Source organism: Lacerta agilis, chromosome 7 (genome assembly GCF_009819535.1).
Source record: "Lacerta agilis isolate rLacAgi1 chromosome 7, rLacAgi1.pri, whole genome shotgun sequence".
Classification (NCBI taxonomy): Eukaryota; Metazoa; Chordata; class Lepidosauria; order Squamata; family Lacertidae; genus Lacerta; species Lacerta agilis.
In genome coordinates this window covers 76,224,127-76,237,826 of record NC_046318.1, presented here as the reverse complement: position 1 = coordinate 76,237,826, position 13,700 = coordinate 76,224,127, and the positions used below count along the sequence as shown (strand labels likewise).

General features: G+C 45.6%; 1 protein-coding gene across 1 annotated transcript in view; it reads left to right on the top strand.

Moving 5' to 3' along the window:
- HHLA1 (HERV-H LTR-associating 1) overlaps positions 1-13,700 on the top strand; it is a 37,912-nt gene that overhangs the window by 2,953 nt on the left and 21,259 nt on the right. Inside the window, exons 2-11 of the mRNA XM_033156108.1 lie at positions 2,121-2,228; positions 3,088-3,138; positions 6,008-6,088; positions 6,311-6,394; positions 6,810-6,893; positions 7,649-7,732; positions 9,085-9,141; positions 9,776-9,862; positions 10,749-10,841; positions 12,493-12,738. Coding sequence (XP_033011999.1) covers positions 2,153-2,228; positions 3,088-3,138; positions 6,008-6,088; positions 6,311-6,394; positions 6,810-6,893; positions 7,649-7,732; positions 9,085-9,141; positions 9,776-9,862; positions 10,749-10,841; positions 12,493-12,738 — 943 coding nt within the window. The 5' untranslated portion in view covers positions 2,121-2,152. The remainder of the gene's footprint in view (positions 1-2,120; positions 2,229-3,087; positions 3,139-6,007; positions 6,089-6,310; positions 6,395-6,809; positions 6,894-7,648; positions 7,733-9,084; positions 9,142-9,775; positions 9,863-10,748; positions 10,842-12,492; positions 12,739-13,700) is intronic.

The window sequence follows — 13,700 nt, the reverse complement described above, 5'->3', positions numbered from 1 at the left end:
AAGAAATGTGGGCCAGAAGCATTCTGGGAGTTCACGATGCCTGGGGCAGGAGCCTATCGTTCCTCTCTGCGAACATTGTTTCCATTCCCACAGTCGGGAGATGAGCACTGGGCTGGGAGCTCTTGCTCCGTGCCCCCTCAAAAAGGCATTTCCGAAAAAGATAGCTTTGGCACAATTTTAATGCCATCATTATGATATCGACTGAAAATATTTAATGAGCCAATTTGATGGTTAGATATTGATGGGAAATACCTAATGAGCCAACATGGCAGCAAAGTATAATTAATGCATTTATCATTTTATGGCATTCTAGTAATGAGGAAAGTTCATCATCATCATCATCATCATTTTATTTGCATGTTCAGACCTTTTAACCTTACGCCAAATAAATTCAGACATGACTCACATTTTGGTTTGCTTTTCCGAAGAATTTAGGCCACAACTTTATTGATTAGAGCAAGTGATTGGTTGTGGTTCGACTAGCTCCCTGCTCCACAGGTAGCGCTGACCCAGGGTTCCAGCATAGGTCAGCCAAGGGTGAACACCTGGAAAGCGGAAAGCTGGAGACATGCTCTATCCACCACCCAAATGTCCCCCTGGACTCAGGCACAGGCACAACCCCCTCTCAGGGGTTGACCAAACCATCGAGTCCCTGGATTCCTTTAACGGAATACCCTTCACATAGGGATGGTGAGAGCGTTCTCCCATCCCTATCACCTGAACCAGAGCCTATCCACAACCTTACAAGTTGTGACGATTTGCTACGCGGCAGGCGAAACCCAAATGGCATCAGCCAATCAGCCAAGTGGGGAAAATTCCTGCCATGCCCCTGTCCCAACGACAGACGACACACGACGGAATAGCAAGGTCAATCGCACAAGCCCTAAAAGTAGGGAGAGGTGGGCGGGTGTTCCGAATGAACGTGCCGAAAGAGGAAGCTCAGGGTCACATACATGGCTATAAATAGGTCCCTCGATCAGCTTGGACTGCGCCCCATTGGTCAGAATGAACCCTGCATTGAGGGACCTATTGGATGTTGTGGCTGTCAATCACTCCCACCCACAACACACGGGTCTGGTTACCAGGTCTCACCGCAATACGTGCCGTCTTTAAGGGAGGACCCGATTTGTATGCCGCCTTTCCATAGTTAAAACAATGCTCAAGGCGGCTTACAACATGATAAGATTTACCGGTACATAATTACCAACATAACAAAAGCCATAAACAATAAATAAAGCACATCTAAATGTACACAACCAAATGGATAACAATTTCCACATAAATCATAAAATCTAAAACTAAAAAATACAACATTAATATCAATAACAATTTAAAATGACATTTGTTGTTGTTCAGTTGTTCAGTCGTGTCCGACTCTTCGTGACCCCATGGACCAGAGCATGCCAGGCACCTCTATCCTTCACTGCCTCCCGCAGTTTGGCCAAACTCATGTTAGTAGCTTCGAGAACACTGTCCAACCATCTCATCCTCTGTCGTCCCCTTCTCCTTGTGCCCTCCATCTTTCCCAACATCAGGGTCTTTTCTAGGGAGTCTTCTCTTCTCATGAGGTGGCCAAAGTACTGGAGCCTCAACTTCAGGATCTGTCCTTCCAGTGAGCACTCAGGGCTGATTTCTTTGAGAATGGATAGGTTTGATCTTCTTGCAGTCCATGGGACTCTCAAGAGTCTCCTCCAGCACCATAATTCAAAAGCATCAATTCTTCGGCGATCAGCCTTCTTGATGGTCCAGCTCTCACTTCCGTACATTACTACTGGGAAAACCATAGCTTTAACTATACAGACCTTTGTCGGCAAAGTGATGTCTTTGCTTTAAAAATAAAAACAATTTTAAAAAGGAGCCCTCTCTGTCGAGCAGCTGCAGCAGCAGTCCTTTATGGAGCCCTTCAGGCCCCACCCCAAGCCAGGTGGAGAGAGGAAGGGTAGGGCATTATAACCTTTGATTTTGTTTGAAGTTTATACTTGTGACTTTTAAAAAATCCAATAATAATAATAATAATAATAATAATAATAATAATAATAAATAACAACAACAACCAAGTCGACTAACTTGTCTTCTCATCAGAGGTACCGAGTCCGTCTCTCTCTTTTCTCACACTCCAGGCAATATACATAACTGGAAGTCAGATTCCAAAATGTCATGGTCCCCTCTGCATGGTGCTGTTAATGTATCCCTCGGGTTCCTTTGCCTCCTGTTTGCTTCCAGCTTGGGTAAGTAGCATATGTGCGTATGCAAATCTTCGCAGGGCCGGCTCTGCCATTAGGCAGAAGGAGGCAGCTGCCTCTGGCAGCATGTGCTGGGAAGTTGGGAGCAGCAATGAGATGCCGCTGCTTTGTGTGACCCGCAGGCTGCCTGCTATCTGTTAAGCTAGCCCGGTGCTCTTAGGTGAAGGAGGGGACCCTATGCTACCATCAGGGTTGAAGTCAGATTCAACTGCCGGACCAATATAGTTAGGGAAGGGGCTCCGTTTTGTGCTTCACCTCAAGCAGCAAAACGTCTCGGACCACCTCTGGGTCTTGCTATCAGCAAAGGAGCAGGCTTTTAGCAGGTAACAAAACACCCATTTCGTATTAGCCTGCAGACTCTCAGAGTCAAACCAATTTATGAAATGAGAATCTGGAACTCGAAGCTGCCATTCAGGCTGCAAAGCTGTGTACACTTACCTGGGAGCAAGGCCCACCGGACAAAGGGGATTTTCTTCTGAATAGATATGTGCAAGATTTCACTGCCAGGGTGAAACAACCCTGATTTTTCAGTTTAATTACCTTTTGCCTGCTTGAAAAATTGTTGAAGTTGTTTGTAGGGTGCATGAAAAGCATCTGCTGTGCTTTTTTTTAAAAGTTCCATTTACTAAATATAAACCAGACTTTCTGAATCAGATCCCAATTCATCAAGGGCACCCGAGAGGTTTCCATTTCAAAGCTTTTCCATTCCCTGTATCCCACCATTACTGATGCAGAAGATATCCAAGAAGGCCCTCATCATTTTCAAGCAAGACACTCTACAAGTAAGTTTTGTTTTGATAGATTGTGGCATGAAGCATAGAAGCCTCTTAAATATCTTTTGCAGCCGAAAGCGTGAAAGGAGAGAACAAGAAAGTGGCTGTGCTGGCAACTGCAGGTAAGTCTTTCTGTGGAAACTCAAGGGTTTTAAATAAGGGAGTGTGTTGATATATAGTCTTGCACACTACCCAAAATCAGAACTGCAGGAAGGGTGACGGACGAGTGTTTCAAATGAATAAATTGATACTTTCCCCTTTGCGCCCCACCCACCAAAAAAGGGGCCAGCTAATGCAACATTTTGCCTGAGACAAATGGTGTGATTTCGCTAACCACTAGGGGTCTCTAAAACACCTTCTTCGCATCATGGTTTGTGACTGTCTACCCAATTTGAACCAATGTATGAAACCCACCTGATTTGCACTTCTCGAACCAATACACAAACCAATACAGTGGTACCTTGGTTCTTGAACTTAATCCAGATTCCGGAAGTCTGTTTGACTCCTGAAACCGTTCGAAAACCAAGGCGCAGCTTCCGATTGGCTGCAGGAGCTTCCTGCACTCAAGTGGAAGCCGCATCAGATGTTTGGCTTCCGAAAAGCACCCAAAAACTGGAACACCTACTTCCGATTTTTCGGCATCCAGGAGCCAATTTGTTTGACAACTAAGCCGTTCGAGAACCAAGGTACACTGTACACAGCTTGTTGTTTAGTCATGACCAGCTCTTTGTGACCCCATGGACCAGAGCACTCCAGGCACTCCTGTTTTCCACTGCCTCCCACAGTTTGGTCAAACTCATGTTGGTAGCATCGAGAACACTGTCCAACCATCTCGTCCTCTATCGTCCCCTTCTCCTTGTGCCCTCCATCTTTCCCAACATCAGGGTCTTTTCCAGGGAGTGAAAAGGATCTAGGAGTCTTGGTAGACCACAAACTTGACATGAGTCAACAGTGTGATGCAGCAGCTAAAAAAGCCAATGCAATTCTGGGCTGCATCAATAGGAGTATAGCGTCTAGATCAAGAGAGGTAATAGTACCACTATATTCTGCTCTGGTCAGACCTTACCTGGAATATTGTGTCCAGTTCTGGGCAACACAGTTCAAGAAGGATACTGACAAGCTGGAACGTGTCCAGAAGAGGGCAAACAAAATGGTCAAAGGCCTGGAAACGATGCCTTATGAGGAATGGCTTAGGCAGCTGGGTATGTTTAGCCTGGAGAAGAGAAGGTTAAGGGGTGATATGATAGCCATGTTCAAATATATAAAAGGATGTCATATAGAGGAGGGTGAAAGGTTGTTTTCTGCTGCTCCAGAGAAGCGGACACGGGGCAATGGATTCAAACTACAAGAAAGAAGATTCCACCTAAACATTAGGAAGAACTTCCTGACAGTGAGAGCTGTTCGGAAGTGGAGTTTGCTGCCAAGGAGTGTGGTGGAGTCTCCTTCTTTGGAGGTCTTTAAGCGGAGGCTTGACAGCCATCTGTCAGGAATGCTTTGATGGTGTTTCCTGCTTGGCAGGGGGTTGGACTGGATGGCCCTTGTGGTCTCTTCCAACTCTATGATTCTATGATTCTCTTCTCATGAGGTGGCCAAAGTATTGGAGCCTCAACTTCAGGATCTGTCCTTCCAGTGAGCACTCAGGGCTGATTTCCTTCAGAATGGATAGGTTTGATCTTTTTGCAGTCCATGGGACTCCCAAGTGTCTCCTCCAGCACCATAGTTCAAAAGCATCAATTCTTCAGTGATCAGCCTTCTTTATGGTCCAGCTCTCACTTCCATACACCACAACTGGGATCATAGCTTTAAGTATAAGGACCTTTGTCAGCAAGGTGATGTCTCTGCTTTTTAAGATGCTGTCTAGGTTTGTCATTTCTTTTCTCCCAAGAAGCAGGCATATTCTAATTTAATGACTGCTGTCACCATCTTCAGTGATCATGGAACCCAAGAAAGTAAAATCTCTCACTGCCTCCATTTCTTCCCCTTCTATTTGCCAGGAGGTGATGGGACCAGTGGCCATGATCTTAGTTTTTTTTTTATGTTGAGCTTCAGACCATATTTTGCGCTCTCCTCTTTCACCCTCCTTTAAAGTTTCTTTAATTCCTCCTCACTTTCTGCCATCAAGGTTGTGTCATCAGCATACCTGGATCTGAGGTTGTTGATATTTCTTCCGGCAATGTACACAGCTAGCCTTCACAATTTGCAGATATCCGAATGTCACAATGTAGTTCCTCAACCAGACCAGATCACTTCAGAACTTACTGCCTCAAAGCTTTCCAGAAATGTAAGAACAGCAGGATGTGCAGTTAACTCACACATGAGAACAGATTCCACATGCATGAAGTTGATTGACCACAAGTCAGTTTATGCTGGAAACAGCCATATGAATTTGTTCCTTGGCTGTTTACCTGATCGTTGTTTTCTGTGTGCCACTGCCAGCTTCCAAACCGAGTCAAAACCAGAGAACTTTTCAGGTGTTACTGATTCTCACAGAGCACCTCTGTCAATTTTGCAAAGAGGAAGAAGTCTAGTGAGGTGAGACACGGAGAAGTAGTATAGGCATTGTACCAACCATATTGTGCATAACTGTCTTGGATGTGGCATGGGTTATGTGACCTCATTACAGCCATTGCATATGCAATCACAAGAGCAAAACTGAGAGCCAGTGTGATGTAGTGGTTAAGAGTGGTGGACTCGTAATCTGGTGAACCGGGTTCGTGTCTCTGCTCCTCCACTTGCAGCTGCTGGGTGACCTTGGACTAGTCACACTTCTTTGAAGTCTCTCAGCCCCACTCACCTCACAGAGTTGTTGTGGGGGAGGAAGGGAAAGGAGAATGTTAGCTGCTTTGAGACTTATTCGTGTAGTGATAAAGCAGGATATCAGATCCAAACTCTTCTTCTTCTTCCTGAACTATGCACTTTGAAGTGTTTGGTTTGGGCATAATTGTAACACGGCATGTCAGCACCAATAAGAAATGGTTTCTTCTTTTCCAGAGTTGCCTGCTAAATCGGTTGATCTGGCAGCGATTAACCTGACTGAACTTGTAAATGGGATGCTAAACACAGCTCTCAAAGGTATCTGTTCCTTCCCCTTCTATTATTTCCTGCATTTAACTACATTCAATGCATGTCCACTGGAGAATGGAGACAGGAGGTATGTGATGTTAGGGGAGAGGGGCAGGGGAAAGCAAATGCTCTATTTGTGAGCTTGGGCCCTTCCCCGAATATGCATTTGCATGTGTGTATAATTGCATGTGTGTATAATTGATGGGCAAGTTTTTTCCTGTATCTCCGCAGGCAGCAAAAAGTTCTTCTCATTGCTGAGCATCACATCGTACAGCTCTTATGCCTTCCATAAGGTTTCCATAGTCGTCTACAACAGTAAGCTAATTTTTCTTCAAGGAGGAAGAGTGGGTTATAAATCTAATAAATATATATTAATGTTTTTTTAAAAAGTTGTGGTTCGTCAGTGACAATTATGCCATGCTTTTTCTGCTTTCTTTGATGAGATTTTGCTAAAAAGGAGGATGAAAGCTCTTAATTTAGAAACAAACAAAACATATGCCATTAAATAAATATTTATAGAATTTATCTACCACTTCCTCCTCCAAGGAGCTCAAGGTTTGCCCCTTTATCCACACAACAACCCTGTGAGGTAGGTCAGGATGAGACACAGCAACTGGTCCAATAAATTACCTGATTTAACAATTCAACACCTGAACATTGCCCAATGCCCATGTCTTAAATGCCTCTGCAGTGTATGTCTTGTTGCTTTGTCCCCCTCCTTCCTTTACAGTATCCAACCTGAAGAATATCGACCCCACCAAATTCCCCACGAGGTACTGCTATTGCTTGAACAACAGGACAAATGACTTAACAGGTGAGTGGGGCGTGAAAGATATTTGCTATTGCCGCCAGGGGGACATTGCCAAAGTATCTGAGGGATACACCCAACATTTCACTCTTTACTCGCATGTAAACCACAGAGCCTAGGGCTTGCTGATCAGAAGGTTGGCCGTTCGAATCCCCGCGATGGGGTGAGCCCCCATTGCTCGGTCCCTGCTCCTGCCAACTTAGCAGTTTGAAAGCATGTCAAAGTGCAAGTAGATAAATAGGTACCACTCCGGTAGGAAGGTAAACGGCGTTTCTGTGCATTGCTCTGGTTTGCCAGAAGCGGCTTATTTATGCTGGCCACATGACCCGGAAGCTGTACGCAGGCTCCCTCGGCCAGTAAAGCGAGATGAGCGCTGCAACCCCAGAGTCATCTACGACTGGACCTAATGGTCAGGGGTCCTTTTACCTTTACCTTTAAGCAATATGCCATTGCACAGGAGTTGGGTGCCAATACTTCAAAATAAAAAAATGGGCAATTTAAACACACTTTTTTTGGGTGGGGGATGTAATGATGGTAAACCAGGGACGGAGAACATGGCAGCCCTACAGGATGGCCAGTTCTCAGGCATGATGGGATTTGTAGTCCAACAGGTGGACCACACATTCCAGCATCCCTGTTGAAATGTGTAGTTTGGCTCTTACTGTTCCATCATTCCACTTTTGGTGGTTAAGAGATGGACTTAGGGAAGGTCCTCGACTAGAAAAGTGCTTTATTTATTTGGCTGGGTTTTCTTTCTCCAGATTTTACCGCTTTGCTGGTTGATATCGTTGGCAACTCCACCGATTACCTTAAAGAAATTTTCAAGTCTACCTCTATTGTGTCAGGTAAAAGAGTAATTGCTGGCAAATTTGATGCCAAGTCCATTAAGCTTGACAATCGCAGGGGAGGTACAGAGAATGTGGGTGCCGGGCCGTGGGCCCCACTGCCGCCCTGACCAGAGGGGCTCCCCACCACACCCACCCACCTCACCTGAGCAGCACTTTGAGCAGGAGCTGGGAGAGGATGGGCCCTTGCAGTCCTCAGCTATGGAGTGTCTCCCACCAGTGGGGGAGGCGGGCAGATGGCAAGACTCGTGGCAGCACCCCAGCCCGAGGAGCCATGCACGCATGTCCTGCTGATGCTCCACAGCCCCGTCTGGCAGCAGCATTGGCGATGCCTGGAGGTGCGGGTTAGGAGGTGCAATACTTGCCTTAGAGGGCGCAATACTTGCCGTGCCCTGGGAATCGGCAACCCATGCTATGGCACTGCTGCCCATGCAACACCCCCTTTTCAGGACTTACAGCAGCTTAAGATCCACTGTGCTTGGCTCAGTCAGCTGGATCCCAATTCAGCTGAGGCTCATAGAAATGTAGATTTGGAAGGGACTACGAGGATCCTCTAGTCCAGGCATGTCCAACACGTAGCTCGTGATCTACCAGCAGATCACTGGACATCTGCGGTAGATCACTGGTAGATCACTGACTCTCCCCAAACAAACTGAACAACTGTGTTTCCCCTAAAAAAAAGTTGAATATTTTACCTCCCTGAAAAAACTCAACAACTTTGACCCGAACCCCCCCAAAATGGGCCTTGCTGCTTCCTTAAAAAAAGCTCAACAAACAACTTTGACCTGAACCCCCAAAAAGTGGGTAGATCACTGCCAGTTTTTAACTCTCTGAGTTGATTGCAGTCTCTTGGGAGTTGGCCACCCCTGCAGTCTAGTCCAACCCCCTACAATGTGGAGCTAGAACCCTCGACTCTGAGATTAGGAGACTCATGCCCTATGGAGGGAGTTAAACTGGCATAGCCTGACTGAGCTGAGATCCTCCTGTCTCAGCCAAGGATCTGCTGGATCCTCCTCCTGGTGGATCTTTCTATAGGATTGCTCCCTTATCCACTACACAAATTCAGGAGGGAATCAGATTTAGGCTCGATTTGCTTGGGTGCCACTGTGTGTGTGTGTGTGTGTTTAATGCATGCTACAAAGAAGGTCCAGTGAGGAAATTATAAGGATGGCATTGTTCCCTGCTGTTCCCCTTGAAATTCCAACTTGAAAGATCTTGGCACTACAACTTTCGGGATAATTTTTGGATATTTCTGCCGCATACTTTGCAATGTGAATGGGAAAGCTGGTTTTTTGTTTTGTTTTTTTGTTCCTCTTCAATGGGTTTTAATTAAGGCAGCATCTGTCTTTCAGTGAGCCAAGGAAATGACACGGACTGCATCTATATTTGTGTCATGTCAGGCCGCACAGGTAACCCTGCAATTGCTCTTCCCTTCCCCAAATTATGTTGCTTAGAAATCTGAAGTCTGTATTCAGAAGACTCCTGTGCACAAAAGCCCACCTTGGACTGTACCACTTCAGCTGGGGGTGTTCAGAGCTTCATTGCTTTGGATGGGGGGTGTTTCAGGGCTAAATCTCTGCCCAAGCTAACCTAACGTGCCAAGAGGAAGGGTTGTAGCGGCGGAGGCCAATCCTTAAGGCTGAATGGGGCACTGCCTCCCCAACCTCATGCTGGCTGAAGGTACTTATAACCTGTCCAGGGTGTGGCACTAACTGAAAACATCTACCTTCATGGTCCCTGTGTTGCCTTTGATGAACTCAACAGGAAGGACAATGGAGACGAAGCTAAAATTTAGTTGGCTGTGCTGGTTATTGACTCTAGTGCCACCTACTGTTGGCCTCCGTGCCTTCCACTAAGCCAACACTTGGACCTTGAGCATGTTACTCAGATGCCCTTCCCCCTTCCCATGATTCTGGGACAAGCACTAGACTGCTTGCCTACTGCTATCCCAGGTCATTCTCTCGCCCCTTGTCACATCAGTCATTTGACTGAAAGGAATCAGGTTTTTTATTGAAGCATCCTGAATCCATGCTTTCCCAACAGGAAGAAATCTGTCCGATTTGTGGGAAGCCATTGAAAAGTCACCGTTTATAAATTACACCTTTTCAGGAAATGTGTCTGACCTTCTGGGTAAGTGTATCTTGAATGTAACATGGAGGGAGGCTGAGCTGCTAAGGAACAATAAGCGTGTTTGAGTTGCATGAAATGGCCAGGCTTTGATCTTTGGAAGCTAAGCTTGCTACTATCCTAAGACCCTTTAGTGCTACTTGTCAGCTGGCCACACAAGCAAAATGGTGCTACTTAATGTAGCTCATTCCTATCCACCAATGTCCTTTCCCAGGGCCCAGTTCCTTCTTTAACATTTATTCCCAAGCAAATCCCATTCAGTATGAGCAGGGAACCTCAGGCCCAGAGGTCAATAATCAAATAAACTGTAGACTTGGGAGGAACCACAAGAGTCATCAAGTCCAGCCTCCCTGCATTGCAGGCATGTGGCCCTTTGATGGTTGCCTGCAAGTAAGCGTGGCCCTCAAGCTGGGGGGGGGGGGGAATTCCCCATTCCAGCTATTTGTGAAAGGTCATCTGCAGTGTTCATCATAAGATTCCAAGTTGCAGATACACCTCAGGTTACAGACGCTTCAGGTTACAGACGCTTCAGGTTACAGACTCCCAGAAATAGTACCTCGGGTTAAGAACTTTGCTTCAGGATGAGAGCAGAAATCGCGCGGCAGTGGGAGGCCCCATTAGCTAAAGTGGTACCCCAGGTTAAGAAGAGTTTCAGGTTAAGGGCGGACCTCCAGAACGAATTAAGTTCTTAACCCGAGGTACCACTGTACTGCCTCTGTTATTGGTTCCTGTTCAGCATGACCATGGGCAGGCAGATTAGCAACAAGGTGCTTCTCAAACAGTTATTGCCTGTTTCCTGTGGTGGTGTTTCCCAATGTTTGGTGGTGATGGCCATTGCATTTTCTCTGCTGCAATAGCTTTCCTTTCTTTTTCTCTCCCTCCTTCAAAGATTTAGATTTGATTCTCCCCGGCCTGGTTCCTTTATGGGAAGATGCTGACAAGGTCTTAAGTGACGTTGCAAAAGACACATGGACATTTAAAAGTACGCAAGTATCCCTCTGTGTTTGGAAAAGGCAATCTTTTGTTTAAAGGGGTTGTCAGTCAATCCTCTGACTAATCCTTTGGCTTTCAATGGGCATGGCTGTTTTTAGATGTTCTTAATGCTTTTAAAAGTACTAAATGCCTTCACTTACCTTATTGTACTGGCAATGATATCATTTTGATGGGGAAAGGAAGATGCTCTCTCCCTGATGCTCTCTTCAAAATGATCCTAACAGATTAGAGAACTGGGCCAAAGCAAACAAGATGAATTTTAACAGGGAGAAATGTAAAGTACTACACTTGGGCAAAAAAATGAAAGGCACAAATACAGGATGGGTGACACCTGGCTTGAGAGCAGTACATGTGAAAAGGATCGAGGAATCTTGGTAGACCATAAACTTGACATGAGTCAACGGTGTGATGCGGCAGCTAAAAAAGCCAATGCAATTCTGGGCTGCATCAATAGGAGTATAGCATCTAGATCAAGGGAAGTAATAGTACCACTGTATTCTGCTCTGGTCAGACCTCACCTGGAATACTGTGTCCAGTTCTGGGCACCACAGTTCAAGAAGGATACTGACAAGCTGGAACGTGTCCAGAGGAGGGCAACCAAAATGGTCAAAGGCCTGGAAACGATGCCTTATGAGGAACGGCTTAGGGAGCTGGGTATGTTTAGCCTGGAGAAGAGAAGGTTAAGGGGTGATATGATAGCCATGTTCAAATATATCAAAGGATGTCATATAGAGGAGGGAGAAAGGTTGTTTTCTGCTGCTCCAGAGAAGCAGACACGGGGCAATGGATTCAAACTACAAGAAAGAAGATTCCACCTAAACATTAGGAAGAACTTCCTGACAGTAAGAGCTGTTCGACAGTGGAATTTGCTGCCAAGGAGTGTGGTGGAGTCTCCTTTTTTGGAGGTCTTTAAGCGGAGGCTTGACAGCCATCTTTCAGGAATGCTTTGATGGTGTTTCCTGCTTGGCAGGGGGTTGGACTGGATGGCCCTTGTGGTCTCTTCCAACTCTATGATTCTATGATTCTATGATCTTCCCCATTCCTAAAAATGTTGCATTTTCTGTTTTCTGTATCACAGTTCCCAGGCTACTTTGGGGGAAGCCATGACTGTACCTGACTGTTATGGCTTTTAGCCTAGTAGTATTGGAAGTACAAAATCAATGTGTGTACTGGTGGAGACAGTGAAGTGTTTATGCATGTATGTGATTGAAATATATATAAGGACATATATATATTTATCATCAGATTGGACACCACTGAGGGTACCATATTCCCCAGAGGGCCACTTAATTTGTGCTGCAAAACCGCGCTTTTAGAGTTGCGGCTCCAGCCCTCTGGAATCAATTGCCAGCTGTAATGAGACGGGACTTGACATTTAGGTGGTTACTGAAGACCTTTTCCTTCAGAAGACCTTCCCAAAAGTGTGATCCAGTCATTTTTTTGAAATTCTATTTGTACAACTGTAGAAATGGTTTTATTGTTTTTCAGAACTTTTGGGGGTTTTTGTATTCAAACTCATTTTTTATTGCTGTATGCCAGTTTGGTAATTTTGGGCAGTGATGCAGTTTATAAATCTGCAAACGACAATTACATAACATCTAATCTATATTTTATCTTTACATTTCCTAAACATACTTCAGCTACAAAGATGCCTATGTGGTCACAGACTGGTGACTGGAAAGGAAAAGAGATGTCTTTCACACAAGATCCCCTAATACAAAAGAGTGTTAGTGCAACAGGCTTTGAAGCATCAGAGGTTCCCTTATGGCTGCAGACTGAGGCTTCAAGAGCGTATGAGGTTTCATCGACTACAACAGCTTCAGCAGGGCTTCCTCCAACTCCTCTGGGAAGCTATGAAAGTCCACCAGAAGCTCCAGCAACCCTCAGTGAGTTCTGAGGATTCAGAACAGTCCATATTTGGATGGAGTGTGAACACAAAGCAGGCAACTTCAATCTGTCACTCAGACAACCGCTTTCTCTGTGTCACAATTATTTTAATAGATTTTATCGCTTTCCTGGGGAACTCTTTTAAAACCAGCTCCGTTTCATTTTGAACAATCAAACTCTGCACAGGTAACATAAAAAAAACGCAGTTGCAACGGAAACACCTAAAACTGCATTAAGCATGAAAAGAAACCCCAAACATATACAGCAAATCCATCTTCATATCAAAGACCAATAGCTAAGAAAAGGAGACTACCATATCCTTTCAGAGTGTCCTTCCCTCATTCTACACAATCCGTTTTTAAAAATTTTTTCCCCCATTTCCTAAAGTATGGAAAGCTTGTTGTTGTTCAGTCGTTCGGTCGTGTCCGACTCTTCGTGACCCCATGCACCAGAGCACGCCAGGCACCCCTATCCTCCACTGCTAGGGTAATTTAAATTAAGTGAGCGTAATGTATGCCAGATACAAACTATATTCAGCAGCAGGGCTGCTGCCAGCTGAGTCAGCCTAAACCTGGCAGAGGAAAAGGTAAAGGGACCCCTGACCATTAGGTCCAGTCGTGGACGACTCTGGGGTTGCGGCGCTCATCTCGCTTTACTGGTCGAGGGAGCCAGCGTACAGCTTCCGGGTCATGTGGCCAGCATGACTAAGCTGCTTCTGGCGAACCAGAGCAGTGCACGGAAATGCCGTTTACCTTCCCGCCGGAGTAGTACCTATTTATCTACTTGCACTTTGACGTGCTTTCAAACTGCTAGGTTGGCAGGAGCAGGGACCGAACAATGGGAGCTCACCCCGTCGCAGGAATTCAAACTGCCGACCTTCTGATCGGCAAGCCCTAGGCTCAGTGGTTTAGACCACAGCACCATTAAAATAGCATTTGAGTTTCACCATAAGTCCTACCAA